The 16,562-nt window shown below is 42.2% G+C and overlaps 2 protein-coding genes across 2 annotated transcripts; one reads left to right on the forward strand and one right to left on the reverse strand.

Moving 5' to 3' along the window:
* Positions 1-1,631: 1,631 nt before the first annotated feature.
* luc7l3 (LUC7-like 3 pre-mRNA splicing factor) lies at positions 1,632-8,207 on the reverse strand. Its single transcript, XM_019269795.2, has 11 exons — positions 7,961-8,207; positions 7,086-7,152; positions 6,958-6,997; positions 6,726-6,870; positions 6,525-6,599; positions 6,325-6,429; positions 5,612-5,773; positions 4,952-5,367; positions 4,373-4,575; positions 3,909-4,129; positions 1,632-2,298 (listed from the first exon to the last, which is right to left on the reverse strand). Exons 1-10 carry the CDS (start codon positions 8,057-8,059, stop codon positions 3,942-3,944), a joined length of 1,500 nt encoding a protein of 499 aa, XP_019125340.1. The 5' UTR covers positions 8,060-8,207; the 3' UTR covers positions 1,632-2,298; positions 3,909-3,941.
* Positions 8,208-8,850: 643 nt separating this feature from the next.
* ankrd40 (ankyrin repeat domain 40) lies at positions 8,851-15,797 on the forward strand. Its single transcript, XM_010743808.3, has 5 exons — positions 8,851-9,590; positions 10,468-10,616; positions 10,728-11,372; positions 11,488-11,669; positions 12,774-15,797. Exons 1-5 carry the CDS (start codon positions 9,457-9,459, stop codon positions 12,915-12,917), a joined length of 1,254 nt encoding a protein of 417 aa, XP_010742110.1. The 5' UTR covers positions 8,851-9,456; the 3' UTR covers positions 12,918-15,797.
* Positions 15,798-16,562: the final 765 nt, after the last annotated feature.

Raw genomic sequence — 16,562 nt, forward strand, 5'->3', positions numbered from 1 at the left:
CACCTCATAACATCTAGTGGGAAATGTTAATATAATTTCTGCAGCTTTCCTTTCTTGGCTCTAGATCAGGTAGTCTTTGATGAATCTGCAGGTTGTGGGTTGTAAACCCTGGTTGTGCACTAACCCAGGTGCCCAGGACAGTAAGCTATTAAATATACTGAAATGATTAACTCTATCAAACTCCTGCCGCTATCTCCACAGGCACCTGGCTAGGAAAGGTCAGTGCCAAGGAAAATCATCAGGCCTAGTACATCGGCAGTGTCAGAGGCACGTAATGTATGGATAGGAACTTATTGTGTATGATTAAGAGCTTAAGATAAGGTTAAGTGTACTAAAATGACAATCACACAAGATGTTAAAAAATGTTATTTAGTGCCTGATGACGGCATTCATATGGAGATATGTTCGAAGAGATTAGTGCGACATTAAAGGTTTAGACATCACAATTATAACCTGAATGAACCAGTTCTAAGATATGATGTATACTGTGCTGCTCCTGTGACATTGTCTTGAAATACCTGTTTTAGATCTTAAGCATGACAAGTACACAAATAATTCTTAGTGGGAAATAGAAATGTTTTGAAACTTAAACATAATTAAGAGGCGTCCTTTGATTTTCCCAGAACACTCAAGTCGCAGTGTCAAGCATAAATGAGCAAGAAGCTTTTTGCCACTGCTGGTTAATGAAAATGTTCAATTACTTCCTACAAGGTCGGTGGCTTTCAGCCAGGATGCATTTCACCATTTTGCACTGTCTTGCTCGATAGGTTGGCAGTAACCTGACACTTGTGCGGTGTACTCACTCAATTACGAGAGGAGTAAGAGGCTGGCTGAGGAGGAGGAGGTGAATTTTGGTTAATAATGTACGTCTGTGTGGATATCCTCAGACTAGACTTCAGCAAGGTGAAGAAATTACCCAGGGGCGACTTTTTGCAGCCGTGGTTTGAACGTCTGCATAACAATGTGTCCACAAAACACAGTGCAAACAGCACAAACATCTTTTCATTAAATACACATCCAAAAGCTGGATATTTAATTAAATCAACATCTGTGTAGTTGTATGAGATACAATGGTTTTGATTTATTATAAAATGGTACTGGTAAGGGAGAGCTTAGATATTTTGAAGTGGGGTTGTATGAGGTACTTTGTCATAGTCGCAGACCTGCATATTCATAAACCAAACTGCACTGTGCACTATATTACAGCACAGACCAGCTGTTTGAATCAGAGTTGCATATTTAGAAACAAAGTTTGAGTTGATCTCAAGCAGCTGATCTGCAGGATTACACAATGTGCAGCACAGTGGCTGTTGTACAGTTAGTACAAAATGAAAGAAAAAACTGTTATATAATAGTTTGTTTTGTTTATGTTTTCCTGCTGACCTAGTCCACAGCACTGCACATAGCGCTCTTAGATCCCTGCCCATACTTCTCAGAAGACCAAAATGAAAGAAACTTCAAAACTGCAAATCCAATTAGCCTGGCTGTAACTCAACTTCAGCTCAAGGACACATCACCAGCTTGCTTATAAGAAGGTATAGAAGCTTCAATTTCTGACTCTCACTCACCTATACAAAAGAAATGTTTGCTCCCAATGGTAGAAAAAAAAAAAAAAAAGACAACAGCAATGACAAGTTTTTACTTTTTATTCATTGAGACAACATGGACATTAAAAAGCAGAGCAAAATTAAACAAATCTTCAGTCTTCAAAATCTTTTGATCCAAATGAAATCAGTATATTTTACAGTAAGGGGACACGAGCAATCAATGTGAGCTCTAAGTGGAGGAGAAAAGAGACACGCCCTGTCATGGGATTAACATTGTACATACGCGTTTCAACTGATTTTTTTTTTTTTTTAAAAGAAGGTCAGGAAGTGAAGTGGAACCTGACAAACCAAAACAAACCACAAGCACGGTTTTTATTTCATTTGCACTAAATGCCAAAAAAAACAAGGAGGATGTGTAAAGATTTTCAAAATAAGAACACAAAAACCCATAATGAAGGTTTCCTCTAAGTTTGGTATTTAAAGTGATGCCCGGCCGACATCTAGACCAAGAAGTACATTAGATGAACCACAACTACCCTCATCCAGCCAAAATATAAACAGGTAATGGAACATGAAAACCCCAATGTATTTTTTTTCCCCTCTCCTCATTTACACATTTTTATGTTCACGTTTTTAGATAAGCCACTACACATCTGTGGTTCACCTTGTTTTTAAGCAGCGAAGTTTCAGGTTCAGGTTAAGTATGGGTGCGCTCTTCCACGTCTTCCTCCACCAGATATCCCAGCTTCCCCTGTTGAGCAAAAATGTTCACAAAATGCGATGTTAGCAAAGGTCCCACAACAAGTGCTTGTGGCAACAACTGCCGCTTTCCGAGCAACAATACCGTCTATAAAAACACTACTGATGTCAAATATATCCCCTCAATCTAGCCACAGAGAAAAGTGGAGATCATAAATGAGACACTGTTCATAATGAACTAAAGTATAATTTGGCCTGAATGTCCTGATGTACTGGACATAGAACTTATTTAGATCAGAAGTTTGCACTTCAATCTTTAAAAAAAGGTTCACGAGTTTGCTCCCTAAGACCGTAATCTTTTAAAAACGGTGACAAACCTGTTTGATATTCCTCACGCCATTTTGAAAGAGCACTTGACATTTTTAAGTCGATTCAATGACAGTGTCCTACCAACTGAACAAATGTGACATTTAAAATATATCTTAAACACACTACAAGGAAATAAACACAACTTAAGCTGTCGGCGTAGGTATATCAAGCAGGCTGTTCCTTCATGTCGTTTAAAAAATAAAATGTGTCTCTGACATTTCTATAGTAAGACTTCTTACCCAAACATTTATAAAATAGAAAACTAAAAAAAAAAAAAAAAAACTTAGACACAAGAAGAAATATACACAGTCAAGCTTTCAAGTTCATGTTCTGGTGAAGTACAGAATTGTTTTTCTGACAGGCAACAGCATTCAGAAATGGATGTGGGTAGAGAAAGGAGTACCTGGGGTGAGTACCTGCACAGTTTGACAGTCAGAGAGTATCCATGATTTTTAATTTGCCCTTTTTCTCATGTGGTCTCGCTCACAACACCAACGCTGTGTGAGGTATGGAAGTCAGCTGCAATTCATTTGATAAACCCTACCCTCCAGTTAGTTAGTTACGTTAAAAAAAAGGCCCCCGGTTCTATAAAACACCCCCCAAACACACACTGCATGGCATTATCAGGCACAGTAAGCTGGACAACAAATCCATGGCATTTGAGTTATGATTAAAAGAAATGTCTTTGACGATAACTGAAAGTACGTCTGTGTGTTTACATGTGGAGCAGGAGAAATTCCCGTCATAAAGATATAGAAACATGTAGACACACAGTAGCTGAATTCTCTATATGAGGTGTAATATCTCAGCAAACCAAAAAAAAATTACATTTTCCTACTTCAAAGTAAAAGAAATAAATAAAAACAGGTAAATACAGGCAGGACCACTTAATATTTTTTCTGCCATTTTGTCTACAAAGACAAAAATATACATCTATAAAGGTTAAAAAACCGATACAAAACGAGGGGTACCTCCGGGCATGTTTGCTCAGGGCTACACTGGCCTTTCCCTCTTGGCTTTGTGTGAATGTTTTCTACCTTCTTCTCACTCATCGGGCCTAGTCCTTCATCTTCAGTGCATTACTTATGATGCACTATTCAAAAACAGGATAAAGATATATGCATACAGTACATAAGACAAAAAAATCATAGGCATTGAACTGAACGTAAACAAGGGTGGGAAAGGTAGGGCGAGAGGGTGGGTAGGGGAGATGGGAAGGGGAGGGGGGGCGGGGACGGGGTGGAAGGGTTTGGGTTGAGAGCCAGGGGGGAGCGCGGAGGAGGACGCACTTACCTGAGCCTGATCTGAGGTCCTATCAGATCAGTTTTAATTGGACTGAGTGTCACCTTCAGAATGGAGGAGCTCTTGCTGGCCATTAAGCAGAGGGGAGGAGGCAGAGGCAGCCGCCTCCGTCTCCATCGGTTCCGCTTCTGACGAAGCCTTGATGGACGCTGCGTCGCCGTCGGAGTGCTTGTCTTTCTTAGAGCTGCTCCTCTCCTCCGTCGCCTTACGGTCTGGGATAAAACATAATATACATGTAGACTCAATCAAAATGTAACCTAAAAAACAGAACCTAATGATCAAGTAACAGACCCTCCAGGAATTTGCAATATTGCCATTTGCAACTTCAACACAACTTCAGTGAATTCAGGGCGGTGTTGCAATTTTAACCAATCACTGCAATTTTTCCGCAACTTCCACGCAGTCTGCCTGGGGGATTGAACTCGGTGGGTCGCGCGCTATGTTGGAGTCCTCACCTTTGTCTTTCGATGACCGCTCTCTGTCCCGGTCTCTGTCACGTTCCCTGTCCTTGCTGCGGCTGCGGTGGCGGTGAGATTTGCGCTCTGAACTGCGCGACCTCCTCCGGTCGCGGCTGCGGGAGCGACGCTTTCTGTCGGAGCGCTCGCGGCTGCGCCTCCTCTCCCTGTCCCTCTCCCTATCCCTATCTCTGTCCCGGCTCCTATAAAAAAGAAGAGAGGGTGATGGGTGTTTCAGCAAACAGACAAAGTCATTGATTGTTTTTGCACCTTTTATGTTCAACAACGGGTGAAAGAATATTCCCCCAGGAGGATGTATGACTACCTTTACAGAATTTTCCCCTCCTCACTTCTCGCTGCTAAAAACATTTTATTAAATATGTCACAAAGGAACATTTTCTAAATGGACAATCAAGTGAAACTTTGATAGCAGGCTTCATTTTTAATTAGTACTGTCAGCAGCGAGCAAGACGTTCCTAGTAATTTGCTGCATTTTCATTCAAAGACAAACTAAATCTAACACATAACTGTTACTCGAACACAGATATATCTGTCAGCGTGCTTCATAACCAGCCATACCTGCTGCGTTTGCGTTCCCGCTCTCGGTCCTTGTCTCTGCTCCTCGACCTCCTGCGATCACGGGATCTGCTCCGCTTCCTGTCTGATGTTCGACTGGAGTGCCGGCTGTTGGAGTGGCTTCGGCGTGCTCTCCTGTCCCTGTCTCTCTCCCGGTCCCGGTCTCGGTCTCGATCTCTATCTCTATCTCGGTCTCTATCTCTGTCCCGTTCTCTGTCTCTCTCCCTCTCCCTCTCACGCTCTCTCTCCTTCTCTCGTTCCCTCTCCTTCTCGCGTTCCTTCTCCCGCTCCATCTCCTTTTCTTCCTCCTCTTTGCGCTTTTTCTCCCTTTCCTCCCTCTCGCGCTCGCGGTCTTCTCTGTCCTTCCTGAGCGCCGGGCTTTCGCCTTGGGGGTCTTCTGAACGCCGACGTAGTTTCTCCTAAGAGCAAGGAGCAAGAGGACTTGTATTAATTGCAATAACTTGTACGTTTTAAACCAGAAACAAATCTAATGTAAATCCTGGAAAATCACTACTCTGTACAAAGTCCAAGTGTTTCTCAATGAAAACCACAGAAATGCTTTCTTGCTTCTTTGTTCTGTTACAACGTGGATCCTACAACTGATACTGCACAGCTCATGCATATTGCATCCCAGCTATCCTTTGGGTCAGGTGATCCAGTTACCTTGAGCTCCTCTACAGTGGATTTGATCTTGGCGTAGCCCATATGTTGCTTGCCCATCAGGTGGTCATCCACTCGAGACTGTGCGTCACCCACAATGAGGAAGGCCCCACACACCTCGCACACCTCCATCTGTTTCTCCTGGGCTGCAAAGCTCTCAATGGTCTAAAAAAAACACAAACAGAAGTCAGTTAAATCATGATGGATGTTGTCGACTGTAGTGAAAGATAACTTTTAGCTGGTTATGATGAATGTTGGGGTGTGTAACTAGGAAATAACTTTAGTCCTTTGATTAACTGGCTTCATCGAGGCCGGCACTTGCTCACTCTCATTGACAGCCTATGTCTCTCGACCAAAGCTGCAGCGTCGGATCCCAAACAAATCAAATCAAACCTCTTCGTGTCATTATTTTGCGGCGTAAATTGCGAGTCGGACTCAGATTTAGAAGCTGGGTACGTGAAATAAACAAAGTACATCACACACAGGCAGATTATCAGAGTTTAGTCCGTGAATCCACCTGGACAGTCTCTGCTCCAGAGACATTTCAGGCTGTTTGTGGAGTGTCTGATTGGCGGCCGGAGCGTGACGCAGGGCTCTGTTTTCCCAAAAGCTGAATCTGGCTCGACTTCTCTCCCGGACGCCAGCGACATTTTTTTGCGAAAACGCACGACCCCTGCTGAAATGAACTGAAAAACGCCGCCGAATAGCCGACTTACTGAGGGGGTGGAGCTGAGCAGTTCCCTCTCCTCCTTCAGCTGCTCCACCAGCTTCATCATTCCCTGGGCCTCCTCCACTCGGCCCTCCGACCCGAGCTCCTCAATCTAAGCACAAGCAAAGCAGAGACGTTTTATCAGAATGCAACCGACAAATTCATTTTCTCAGAAGTCAATCAGAAACTAGATAATCTATCACAAACCTGTACGACCAAGTCTTCGATCTTCTCCGTCAGAACCTGAACCTTCTCCTCATTCTTTCCTGATGGACCAGGACCCTGCAGACATTAACAAACTGAATTTTAAAGCACAATCACACACACAAGCCCTGGAATATAATTTGAGGTTGTGCACTCTTATCTAAAGAGACAGAAAGACGTCTCTGAACCAGAACAAGCACAAACCCCTGCGTTCTGCTGAGCCTGGGAAAGTGCGAGCCGGGCATGCCCTCTGCGAATCCGCCGCTCCACCTCGGCCAGGAGCGACTGCAGATAGCGCAGGAAGTCTCGCTCGTAGCCCTCCTTCATGAAGCGAGAGCTTTTCTCATATCTGGATACGAAAAAGGAACAAAAATCATTCACTGTAGGAAATTATCAACACACACAACAACGTGAAAGACCACAATCATAAACTTACGTTATCCTCAGATTCTCATCGTGGATTTTCTCACAAGGACCTGAAAAAGAACGGTGACACTTTAATATTGTTAAATAACAAATTAAAACTCCAGTTATAGAAATCTACAAAGGTTTTTTTGTACTTACCCAGGTCAGAGCGGGTGTTTGTGAACAGCTCAGCCGGGCAGAAACCACACAGATAGTACCGACACACCTTCATGGATAAAGACATTTTTAACATTACAAACTTCTTACAGACATTTCATTCACGCACAAATAAGCCTCACGCGTGAGTTTTACACTGAACTCAGATCTGATTTCTCATTAACGATGTCTCAGGTTAGCAGTTCACATCAGATCCACGCACCAGAGAAAGATAAATCGCTGATAAATCGCTGATAAATCATCAATAACTCACAAAGCTACAATCATGGTTCCCACACCTTTTTCATGAACAAATTCAAGCACTTTTCAAGCACCTTCAAGCACCAGTTTTTCCAGCACCTTTAAATAGGTAGCCTACTAGTTGTGTTTGCCACTGTATGGCATAATAATATGGATCTAATTAGCATTATTTCATATGGTGGTAGATTGACTGTTTTGATTTTTGACTAATTGTGAATTGGCTTATATTCTCAGCTTGTGAGTGGTGTATTGTGTAACTACCATAGCGCAATAACAGTGACAAATAGACATCACACACATTTCAAGCATTTTCAAGCACTTCACAAAAAATTCAAGCATTTTCACAACCTTGAAAAGACTGAATTGAAACTCAAGCATTTTCAAGGAATTCAAGCACCCGTGGGAACCCTGTACAATGAATTAGCATGAACTCTGGTGCTCGTGTTACTACCACGCGTGGGCACACAGAGTACACAGTGTGACCAAACCTTCATGTTATTGCTTTGAAATCTTAAACTAATTCATCTAACCTGCGCGTGACCGCTTCATTATAAAAACCTAACGTCATACGTAATGTGGCACGAGGCGCTAACGTTAGCCCCGCGGTGCTAACTCACGCTCTCGTCGTCCCACCGCACGTTGCAGCGCTTCTCGTCCGGGGCCAAGTTTCGGTCCCGGCCCATCAACTCGTCGAGTAGCTGGGCTGCTGAAAGCATGTTCGCCAACGGGTGTAGTCTTGGTTTAAAGCACTACAAGTCTCTCTCTGTGGAGAGAGCCAGTTCACACCATATAAAGTATTTCTAATCAAAATGGCAGACGCGGTGACAACAACGCCCGTTTAACGTTCAACCGCGACCAGCCTCTGAACCGGAAGCACAAAGTCTGACCAAGGTGTGGAGTTTCACGCTTTTTTTTATTTTTATTTTTTTATCTAGATGGAGTCTGCACATTTCTTTGAAGGAATTATATGAATAAATAGCAAAGTCACACACACATGAATTTCTTTTTAGCAGAAACGATTCGTTGCCAAACTATCTGTGTTGTTTTATTTTGAAAGATTTGACCGGAAGCCTTGATTCAAAACATATCCAAAGATTTCATAGTCTTCATTTATATAATGAGATTAATTAGATTTGAATGAACTAAGCGTTAACAAATACAAATAAAACATTAGTATTCGCTACAATCTATTAACAGTTGTTTTTAATTTCCCGGCTCTCTCCAGCGTGGACACAAATCACTTCCGGTGAATACTTTTAAAATAAATTGACAATTTTTAACAAATGTAGTCAAAAAACGACTTAACCGTGAAGATTGCTGCTGGTGTTCATTTGTGTTTTTTGAGATCACACAACTCAACGTTCTTCCGTGGGGGTAAAAAATGCAAATATTAATACAGTTTTCCACGTTTACGAGCTCTGTGTATTAGTCATATGCAGTATTAATACGCAAATATGAAATAAAATGTCTTTATGACTATTTACTAATGACTATTTATTGATTAAATATGCAAAATGTGTGAAATTAATATTATTATTGGCCACACTGGTTGCCTGGCTACAGATAACCCAGCAACACGTGTGCGCGCGCGCGTGAGTTAACAACAGTGATTTCACTTGACATTTCTCAGACTTTTTTTTTGTTTTTGTTTTTTAACTTGATAACAAACACTGTGTAGTCTCATTAATCTCACAAAAGAAAAAGAAAAAAAAACGGAGTTAGATAATTTTCGAGGATTGAGACAGGAGGGGGAACTAACGTCTGTGTCACAGCTAAAGATGCCCCCCGATGAGGCGGTGGTGTTTCTGACGGAGCTCTGGCTGACTGCTGGCTGACTGATTGAATGAGTGTTTTTGGCTGTGGAGACATAACGTGAGCTAACGACGGGAATAAACGCAGAGGACGGGAGCTGCAAAAAGACTCTGAGCGTCAACACGAGGTCGCGTTAGCCGAAGCTATTTGCTGCTAGCCCCCAGGTACGATTAGCCGGGCAGCTAACACTAGCCACCAAGTCTATTTATAGTGAATCGTCAGGCGATTAGTATTGACAAGTCGATCCGAGAGGCTTGTGTGTGTATCCTATGAGCTTCCAGCGTTAGCCGCCTGCGCCAACATGTCCACCACCTCGCTGGATAAAGAGCTACAGGAGCGGCTGAGAGAGGCGTCTGCCATCGGGGACATCGACGAAGTGCGGACATTGGTGGAGAGCGGAGTCAATGTGAACTCCCAGAACGAAATAAACGGATGGTGAGTGAAACACGAGTCCACACAGGTGGAAATATTCAGTGTTTCTGGTGTTGGAGGGATTAAACCCGGCCAGTGTGATCTGATCAGGCAGAGCAGGTGACACTTTGTATCTGCTTTATTCAAACATTAAACACATGTTAGGTGGTAGTTCTTTAAAAATGTGTACAGTCAACTGCTGCATGTCATCTACATTTAAACTGCTTGCATCTTTTTATATCTCTTTATGCTTGTATTTATGTTATATGTCATGTTTATTGCTTGTTTGCACTATATTTCAATTCTCTGTATATCCTGCGCACATGACAACACTTGACTAGTATAAAGATTAGATTATATTAGATATACTTTATTCATCCCACGGGGAAATGTATTTGTTACAGCAGCAGAGAAAAGTGTAGCATACACGACAGAATTAGAAAAAAGTAGAAAACACAATAAACAGACAGAAATATCTATAACCTACAATAAACATGAAAATATCAACCTTCAAAGTACTGGGGAACTATGCCCTGCACATATGACAACACTTGACTAGTATAAAGATTAAATTAGATTAGATATAATTTATTCATCCCACCACAGGAAATGTACTTGTTACAGCAGGAGAGGAAAGTGTAGCATACACTACAGAATTAGAAAAAAGTAGAAAAGGCAAAAAAAAACAGACAGAAATATCTATAACCTACACAATAAACATGAAAATATCAACCTTCAAAGTACTGGGGAACTATGTCCTGCACATATGACAACAAAGTGGACTCGACTAGTATAAAGTTCATCCCACACCTCTGTGATGATAAGTGGCGTTATGTAAGTATTCTTCATATCATGTAAATGTACTGTGCTTCATTTAAACTGTGCTCTCTCTCTTCACCAGGACGTGCCTGCACTGGGCATGCAAGAGGAACCACAAGCACGTAGTCTCCTACTTACTCAGCTGTGGAGCAGACAAAGAGATCCTCACGGCTAAGGATGAGCTGGCTGCACAACTCACGTCCAAGCCGGAGATCAAACGGCTTTTAGGAGGTAAACGACACTATTTGTCATTATTATATTATCAAGTCTTTTGTTGTTGCCGGCATGTTATAGAAGTTGGAAATATATATATATATTTTTTTTCCACTTTTTTTGGTGCAGTCGAGGTGGAGGATGTGCCTGAGGTCAAGGAACCCGAGCTGCCAATCATCCCCAACTACCTGTCGAACCCGCCCTTCATGTATTCCAAGATGGATGACAAGATGGAGGCGCTTCTGGCCGAGCACCTTGCGCAGAACGGTTCTGGAGAACACGACGAGGACACACAGAGCGATTCGGCGTCCCTTTCGCCGACTCACGAGCCTCAGAAATCACAGAGCCTGGTCCTTGATGGTCCCACTCCTCCCCCAAACCCCACCAATCACACCCAGGCCCAAGCCGGTGAATTCATTCCTGTGAGTGAGCAAAATGGTGTTTCACCCAGCCCGGCTTCATCCCACAACCATGCTGCTGTGAACTGCACAGTGCCCATGGACCTGTCGGTTGAGCCGCATCTTGTCAACCACGCTGACTACCCACACACGGCGACGCACAACGGCACCATGTGCTCTCCTCCGTTGCCCTCACCTAGCCCCAGTTTGGCCAGCAGCAGCGGGAGCCAGGTCCAGGCGCCGGTGGCCGGCACTAACCCAACTATGAGCAGGCAGCAGTCTATCCCACAGCAGCTGGGCTACAGCCAGGCTGGTGGGCCCATGCCAGCCTTCCAACCTTTCTTCTTCACCAGCACCTTCCCCGTTAATGTGCAAGGTGAGAGAGTCATCATGTTGAATTGAGGTTATTTCTCGGTCTGCGCCCGTCATCTCATCAAAAAGCACAATATCTTTTGTTACAAGAGCTGTATCACTCTGGTCCTTCTCTCTAGAGCTGGTGCTGAAGGTGCGTATCCAGAACCCCAACGCGCGGGAGAACGACTTCATTGAGGTGGAGCTGGACCGGCAGGAGCTCACCTACCGTTCCCTTCTGAGGGTCTGTTGCCGCGAGTTAGATATCAGCACCGAGCACGTGGAGAAGATCCGCAAGCTGCCGAACACCATGCTGAGAAAGGTACGACGCAGGAAACCCGAATACTGTACACGAGTTCACAGAGCAGCACACACACATTAAAAGAGATTCAAAACACAAATCTGAACACGGACATGATGCACGTCTTTAGATTCAGTGTGACAGACTGCACGCTGATACTGAAGCATCAAAGGAATCCAGTGATGCTAACAGACCACCCCGTGTTATGGGAATTGTAGTTCCAAAAGCTCATCCTCCATATAGAAGTAAGACCAAGAATAATAATAGGAGTGATAAGGTACATGGTAACATTTTCATGTTACGCTATCAATATTTCTTTTTTTCCATCAGAGTAGATGAGGCGATGACACTCGACACGTTATGTAAAGTCCATGTAAATGGCTTCTCCACCTGTGGTTTGATACTGTCTGCAAGTGGAGGCGTGCAAACCTGCACACCACCACACATACTCCACCTTTTTGTTTTCAATAAAAGACAGTGACTTTGTGATCAGAGTAATTTAACCTGTCTGCCTTTTTTTAGTTTTGTTGCTCAAACTGTATTGTACTATTTTAATTATTGTATGTAATTGAAACAATTGTCGCTCTTCAGTCTGCGTCTGCCTCTCTCTGTCTGTCGGTCTGACTCACGTCTGAAACTCTCCCCAACACTCTCATTAAATTGTTTGTGACTCATTTTTACCTTCCCACTGAAACCTCTACCCTACCCCCTGTGTACATTATATTTGTGTCATTATCCGCCACCTTTGACAAATAATGACATATAATTTCTGGTCCGGGTGAAAAATTATAGCAGTGAAAGTGAAGCTGTGTGATTAAATGGCTCCGAGAAACAATTACTTTTGTTATTGATGAATGTGTGATACAAAACGCCAGAAACCTTTCAGCCTCGCACCCTTCTCCTCTTCATGCAGTGTGGAGGTTAGTGAACGTAGAAAGAGTGGGAGCTTTTGTTGGCGGTCAGTAGAGCTGAAATAATCAGTTGATTGACTAATCAGGAACTCTTTTGATAATTAGATAATTAGAGATTCCAAACTGGGCCTGCTGCTGATTACAGCGTCTCTGGTTTCTGTTCACTCTCAGAAATGAAGGATTTTTAAATCTCATTTTTTCCTTTCCTGTCCAGGACAAGGATGTGGCTCGGCTGCAGGACTTTCAGGAGCTGGAGGTCGTGTTGGAGAAAGCAGAGGGCCTGTCTCTTTTCTCCGGGACCGGGGGCCTCACAGACAGACCCTGCTACAACATGAAGGCCTCCCGTCTCACCTACTAGAGCTACCACGGAGCCTGAGGTCTCCCTGCTTACAATGGGCTTCTGTAGCTGCCCACAAGCAACCATAACTAGTTGCCCGCCCAGGTCCCCTGTTACAGCTTTGTCTGGCTTTGGTGTTTTGCCAATTTCTTAACTGGGATTTGTTCCTTCAAGTTCTGTAGCTATTGTCCTCCTCCTGTCCTCCTCTGGCCCTCCTGCCGCTTTAGTGTACCCAACCAGTTCTAAGCGATTACTGATGCATGGTGTCCTCGATTATTGCGAAAGTATTTGGGCCCCACTCTCCTCTCTTTATCTCTTTATTCTCTCCTCCCACTGCACTTTGTGCCAAGGCTCCAGTGGGACAACGGAGGGAGACATTGGCTTATCTTCCTCACGGACTGGACTTGAACGGGATTCTGCAATAGCCTTATATAGACACATCTCTATACTGGCTGTGGACTGTAGTCACAGAAGAAAACGGCCTGATAAGAGCGAGAGCAGAGGACCACAGGAAGGATTTACATAACTCTAACTGATATGCTCGCCGTCAGTCCACAGGACAGAACATGTCGCAGCACAGTGGACTCGGACACATTTCTAGCAAACTGACCCGTAGAGTGTTCTGACATATTCTAGCTGGCGTACACACTTTCATATATGCTGTAGGCATAAACCTTAGTGTCTTTCCAGCAGAGGGCGTCTATTACTGGCTCTGACTCTTAAGGTGGAGGTAATCTCACACCAGGTGAGACTTTGGACTAATTTTTAATTTGCTGACCACACATACAGTATGCTTTAATCTACATCCACACTAGGATGGACACGTTTGAGTAGGAGTACTGGTTTCCCTACGTATTTAAATCCATCCTGTCATACACTGTGGCAAAGAGATAATTAGTTTTGTTTGGAATTGTTCTCTTTCGTGTCGTTTTCATGTCAGACAAAAGCATAACACTTAAAGCATAAGAGTTAAACTGTCAACTGTGAAGTTTTTTTTGTTTTGTTTTTAGTATCGATTCTTATTAATAATGCATTGCGCTTAGAGTAACAAGGCTTGCTGAGTCCCAGCAGAGATTGTCTATGAGGCTCCCACTTGATTTATCATAAGTTGAGCCTTCTGTTGAACACGTTTGGTTGCCGTCCGTCTGTTTAACTGTGATTTAGACTTCAAACCAAAAACTAACTCCAGCAAAGATACTAGCTGCAGAATAGAAATTATGACTGCTTCAGAAAAGAACGCAGCCTCGTTAGTTTTTTTTTTTTCCTCTCTCTCTCTCTCTCTCTCTCCCCCCAAAGTGAAAAGGAAATAAGTAAGATATAGCAAAGGAGATGATGTTCTGTATATGTGACACTTGGTTATACGATTGAGTGCTTCCTTGTTCTCCCCTAACACTCAAATGATCCTTTAACACGACTGTCTTTGTGTCACGGTAAACCTAGGCTGTCGACGTGGGTGGCTAGATTTGTTTAAAACTGAAAGCAACACAGAATATCAATAGATATGGCTTCAGTTTAGTTATTAAGGCCAGTCTAGTGCCAGTATTTTATTTTATTTTTTATTTTTTTAACTAAAAATGGCATCAATGTTTTCTACTTGGTGGCTTAATCAGAGGTGTTGGAGTGATGATAGAGGCTGACAACCTTCTTATACTGTATATTAAGAGTTTAACCGGTCATGACAGGTCACGAAATGTTTATGCTGCTTTCATCAACACTTTATATATTTCTTTATAATTCTCAATGCTTGGGGCTCATTTTGTTTTAAGCACAGCAGTACACGGCCGCCACACGTCCTACAATCAAAGTTTCTTACTCCGTGGTAACTGTTTACTGTTCAGACGTATACCAGAAGCTCTTACTGTATTTGTATGTTTTAAGATATTTTTTATTCATTTGTATAATTTTTTTTTTAACCAGCTATAGGCCTGTTGTGTTTGTGTCAAAAAAAAGTCTTCTATCATGCAAGAGAGAGAGTTCAACAACTGGGAGGGAAAGTGCTGCGATGCTGTTGTTGTTGAAGCCAAGTGCAATGTGTATGTTTGTGTGTGTGTGTGTGTGTGGGGCAGAAAGAAGAATGTGTTTCCAGAAAGTTTGCTGTCAGAAGAAGATACTACCAAGAGTGCTTATTTTATGTTCCCGACTATGTTAAATGCTTTATTAAGTGAAGTTGTGCCACATGTTTGAGGCAGGAGCTTGCTTGAGAAAGTGGGGACGGTGCGTGGCGGAAACGCCCCCAGGTGAGTGCGAGCAGCGTGTTTTGAAATGGGTTTTTATAGGATCTTATTTGATTCTGTTGAAAGGAGATAACTAACATTGTATTTGTGGGGTTGCTTATTGTTCTAGAAAAAGCAGAATACAGTTTGACTTAACCTATGCATTCAGAGTCTGATATTTTTATATACAGTACGTCATGTGTACTTGTAGAAATAATCTTAGGCACTGTTAAAGTTCAAGTGTTTTTTTTTTGTTTTGTTTTGTTTGTTTTTTCCATTCCTCAGACCTGTATCTGTTCTTTGATAAAGCATGGTGAACTACTCGACCTCCTCCCTCTTCTTCTCTTAAACTGACCACGTGTGCTTCTAAAAGCATATTCTGTCCATCTGACTAATGTAACGAGCATATTGATGTAATGAGTTTGAGTGTCTATCTTAATTCTCACTTTTAAATGAAGTGGCGTCTGTTGCAGGTTATCCTTTCGTGTGCACCTGCATGTGTATGTGGGATGTTAAATGAATCAAAATGTGTGTTTCAGCTGAGAGCCACTAGAGGGAGCAAAAGAGCAAATGTTGCTTGGTTACATGAGCCACAGGTTTTGCTATCAGAGCCACTTTAAGTGATAACAAGAGGAATTTATTTTTTATCTGCTTGGATTTAATTTAATTCATAAAACATATTTTAAAACCTGCTGTTTGGATACTGGTCCATTACATCATTACACTGAAATGCACCACCACTACGATGTCTGTGTAGAAACTTTTCAGTTATCCAGCTCTTAGGAATACAACACAAATGTCAACTCGCCATCTCATTTAAATAATAATAATAATATTCAATGTAAAATGGAGTGCTGATTAATTGACCATAGTAAAATCTTTAATAATAATAATAATAATATTAGCGGCATTCAAAGACAAAGTACACTTTTAATAAGGTCCTATACATGCCGATTAATTCTATTAAAACGAATAAACCTGAATAATAAGTAATTTTTCAGCAGATAAAATCCTTCATCGTGGTGTATGTAATTTTATCTAAATAAAGACATATATCGTGATCTAGTACAAACTGTAAAATAGTCCAGTGGAAATGTTTTTGGCTCATCAAGCAAATTAAAAGTACTTTACATCACATTGATGCGACAAATGATTCAATATTGCGTAAAGCAGTGCTCGTCACTGATATGCAGTGCTGCCTACAATGGACTAATACAACCAAAGTTAATAAAAGTGATAGCTTCCTTGACTTATTATAAATCTCTATAGATAAATTTATATAATCATGTCCAACCCGATATCAGTCAAATGTATGTGATCAATCAGTCGGGTCTTTTTTTCCCCCAACAGGTAGCCATGTGGATGTCACTACCATGCTTTCATCTTGAAAAATGTTATGAAGTGTCATACTTTAACTTTACAAGAGGAGTTTTGCCTGCTTGTAAAGAAATCC

This window comes from Larimichthys crocea, chromosome XII, assembly GCF_000972845.2.
Source record: "Larimichthys crocea isolate SSNF chromosome XII, L_crocea_2.0, whole genome shotgun sequence".
Classification (NCBI taxonomy): domain Eukaryota; kingdom Metazoa; phylum Chordata; class Actinopteri; family Sciaenidae; genus Larimichthys; species Larimichthys crocea.

Bases quoted from the DNA above. Each gene is read 5' to 3' on its own strand.
- luc7l3 (XM_019269795.2), bottom strand. From the start codon at position 8,059: ATGCTTTCAGCAGCCCAGCTACTCGACGAGTTGATGGGCCGGGACCGA. The intron at 7,153-7,960 runs GTGAGTTAGCAC...TTATCCATGAAG, and splicing joins TGCGGTGGGACGACGAGAGC to GTGTGTCGGTACTATCTGTG. The intron at 6,871-6,957 runs GTAAGTTTATGA...TTTCGTATCCAG, and splicing joins GATGAGAATCTGAGGATAAC to ATATGAGAAAAGCTCTCGCT.
- ankrd40 (XM_010743808.3), top strand. From the start codon at position 9,457: ATGTCCACCACCTCGCTGGATAAAGAGCTACAGGAGCGGCTGAGAGAG. The intron at 9,591-10,467 runs GTGAGTGAAACA...TCTCTTCACCAG, and splicing joins CAGAACGAAATAAACGGATG to GACGTGCCTGCACTGGGCAT. The intron at 10,617-10,727 runs GTAAACGACACT...TTTTTGGTGCAG, and splicing joins GATCAAACGGCTTTTAGGAG to TCGAGGTGGAGGATGTGCCT.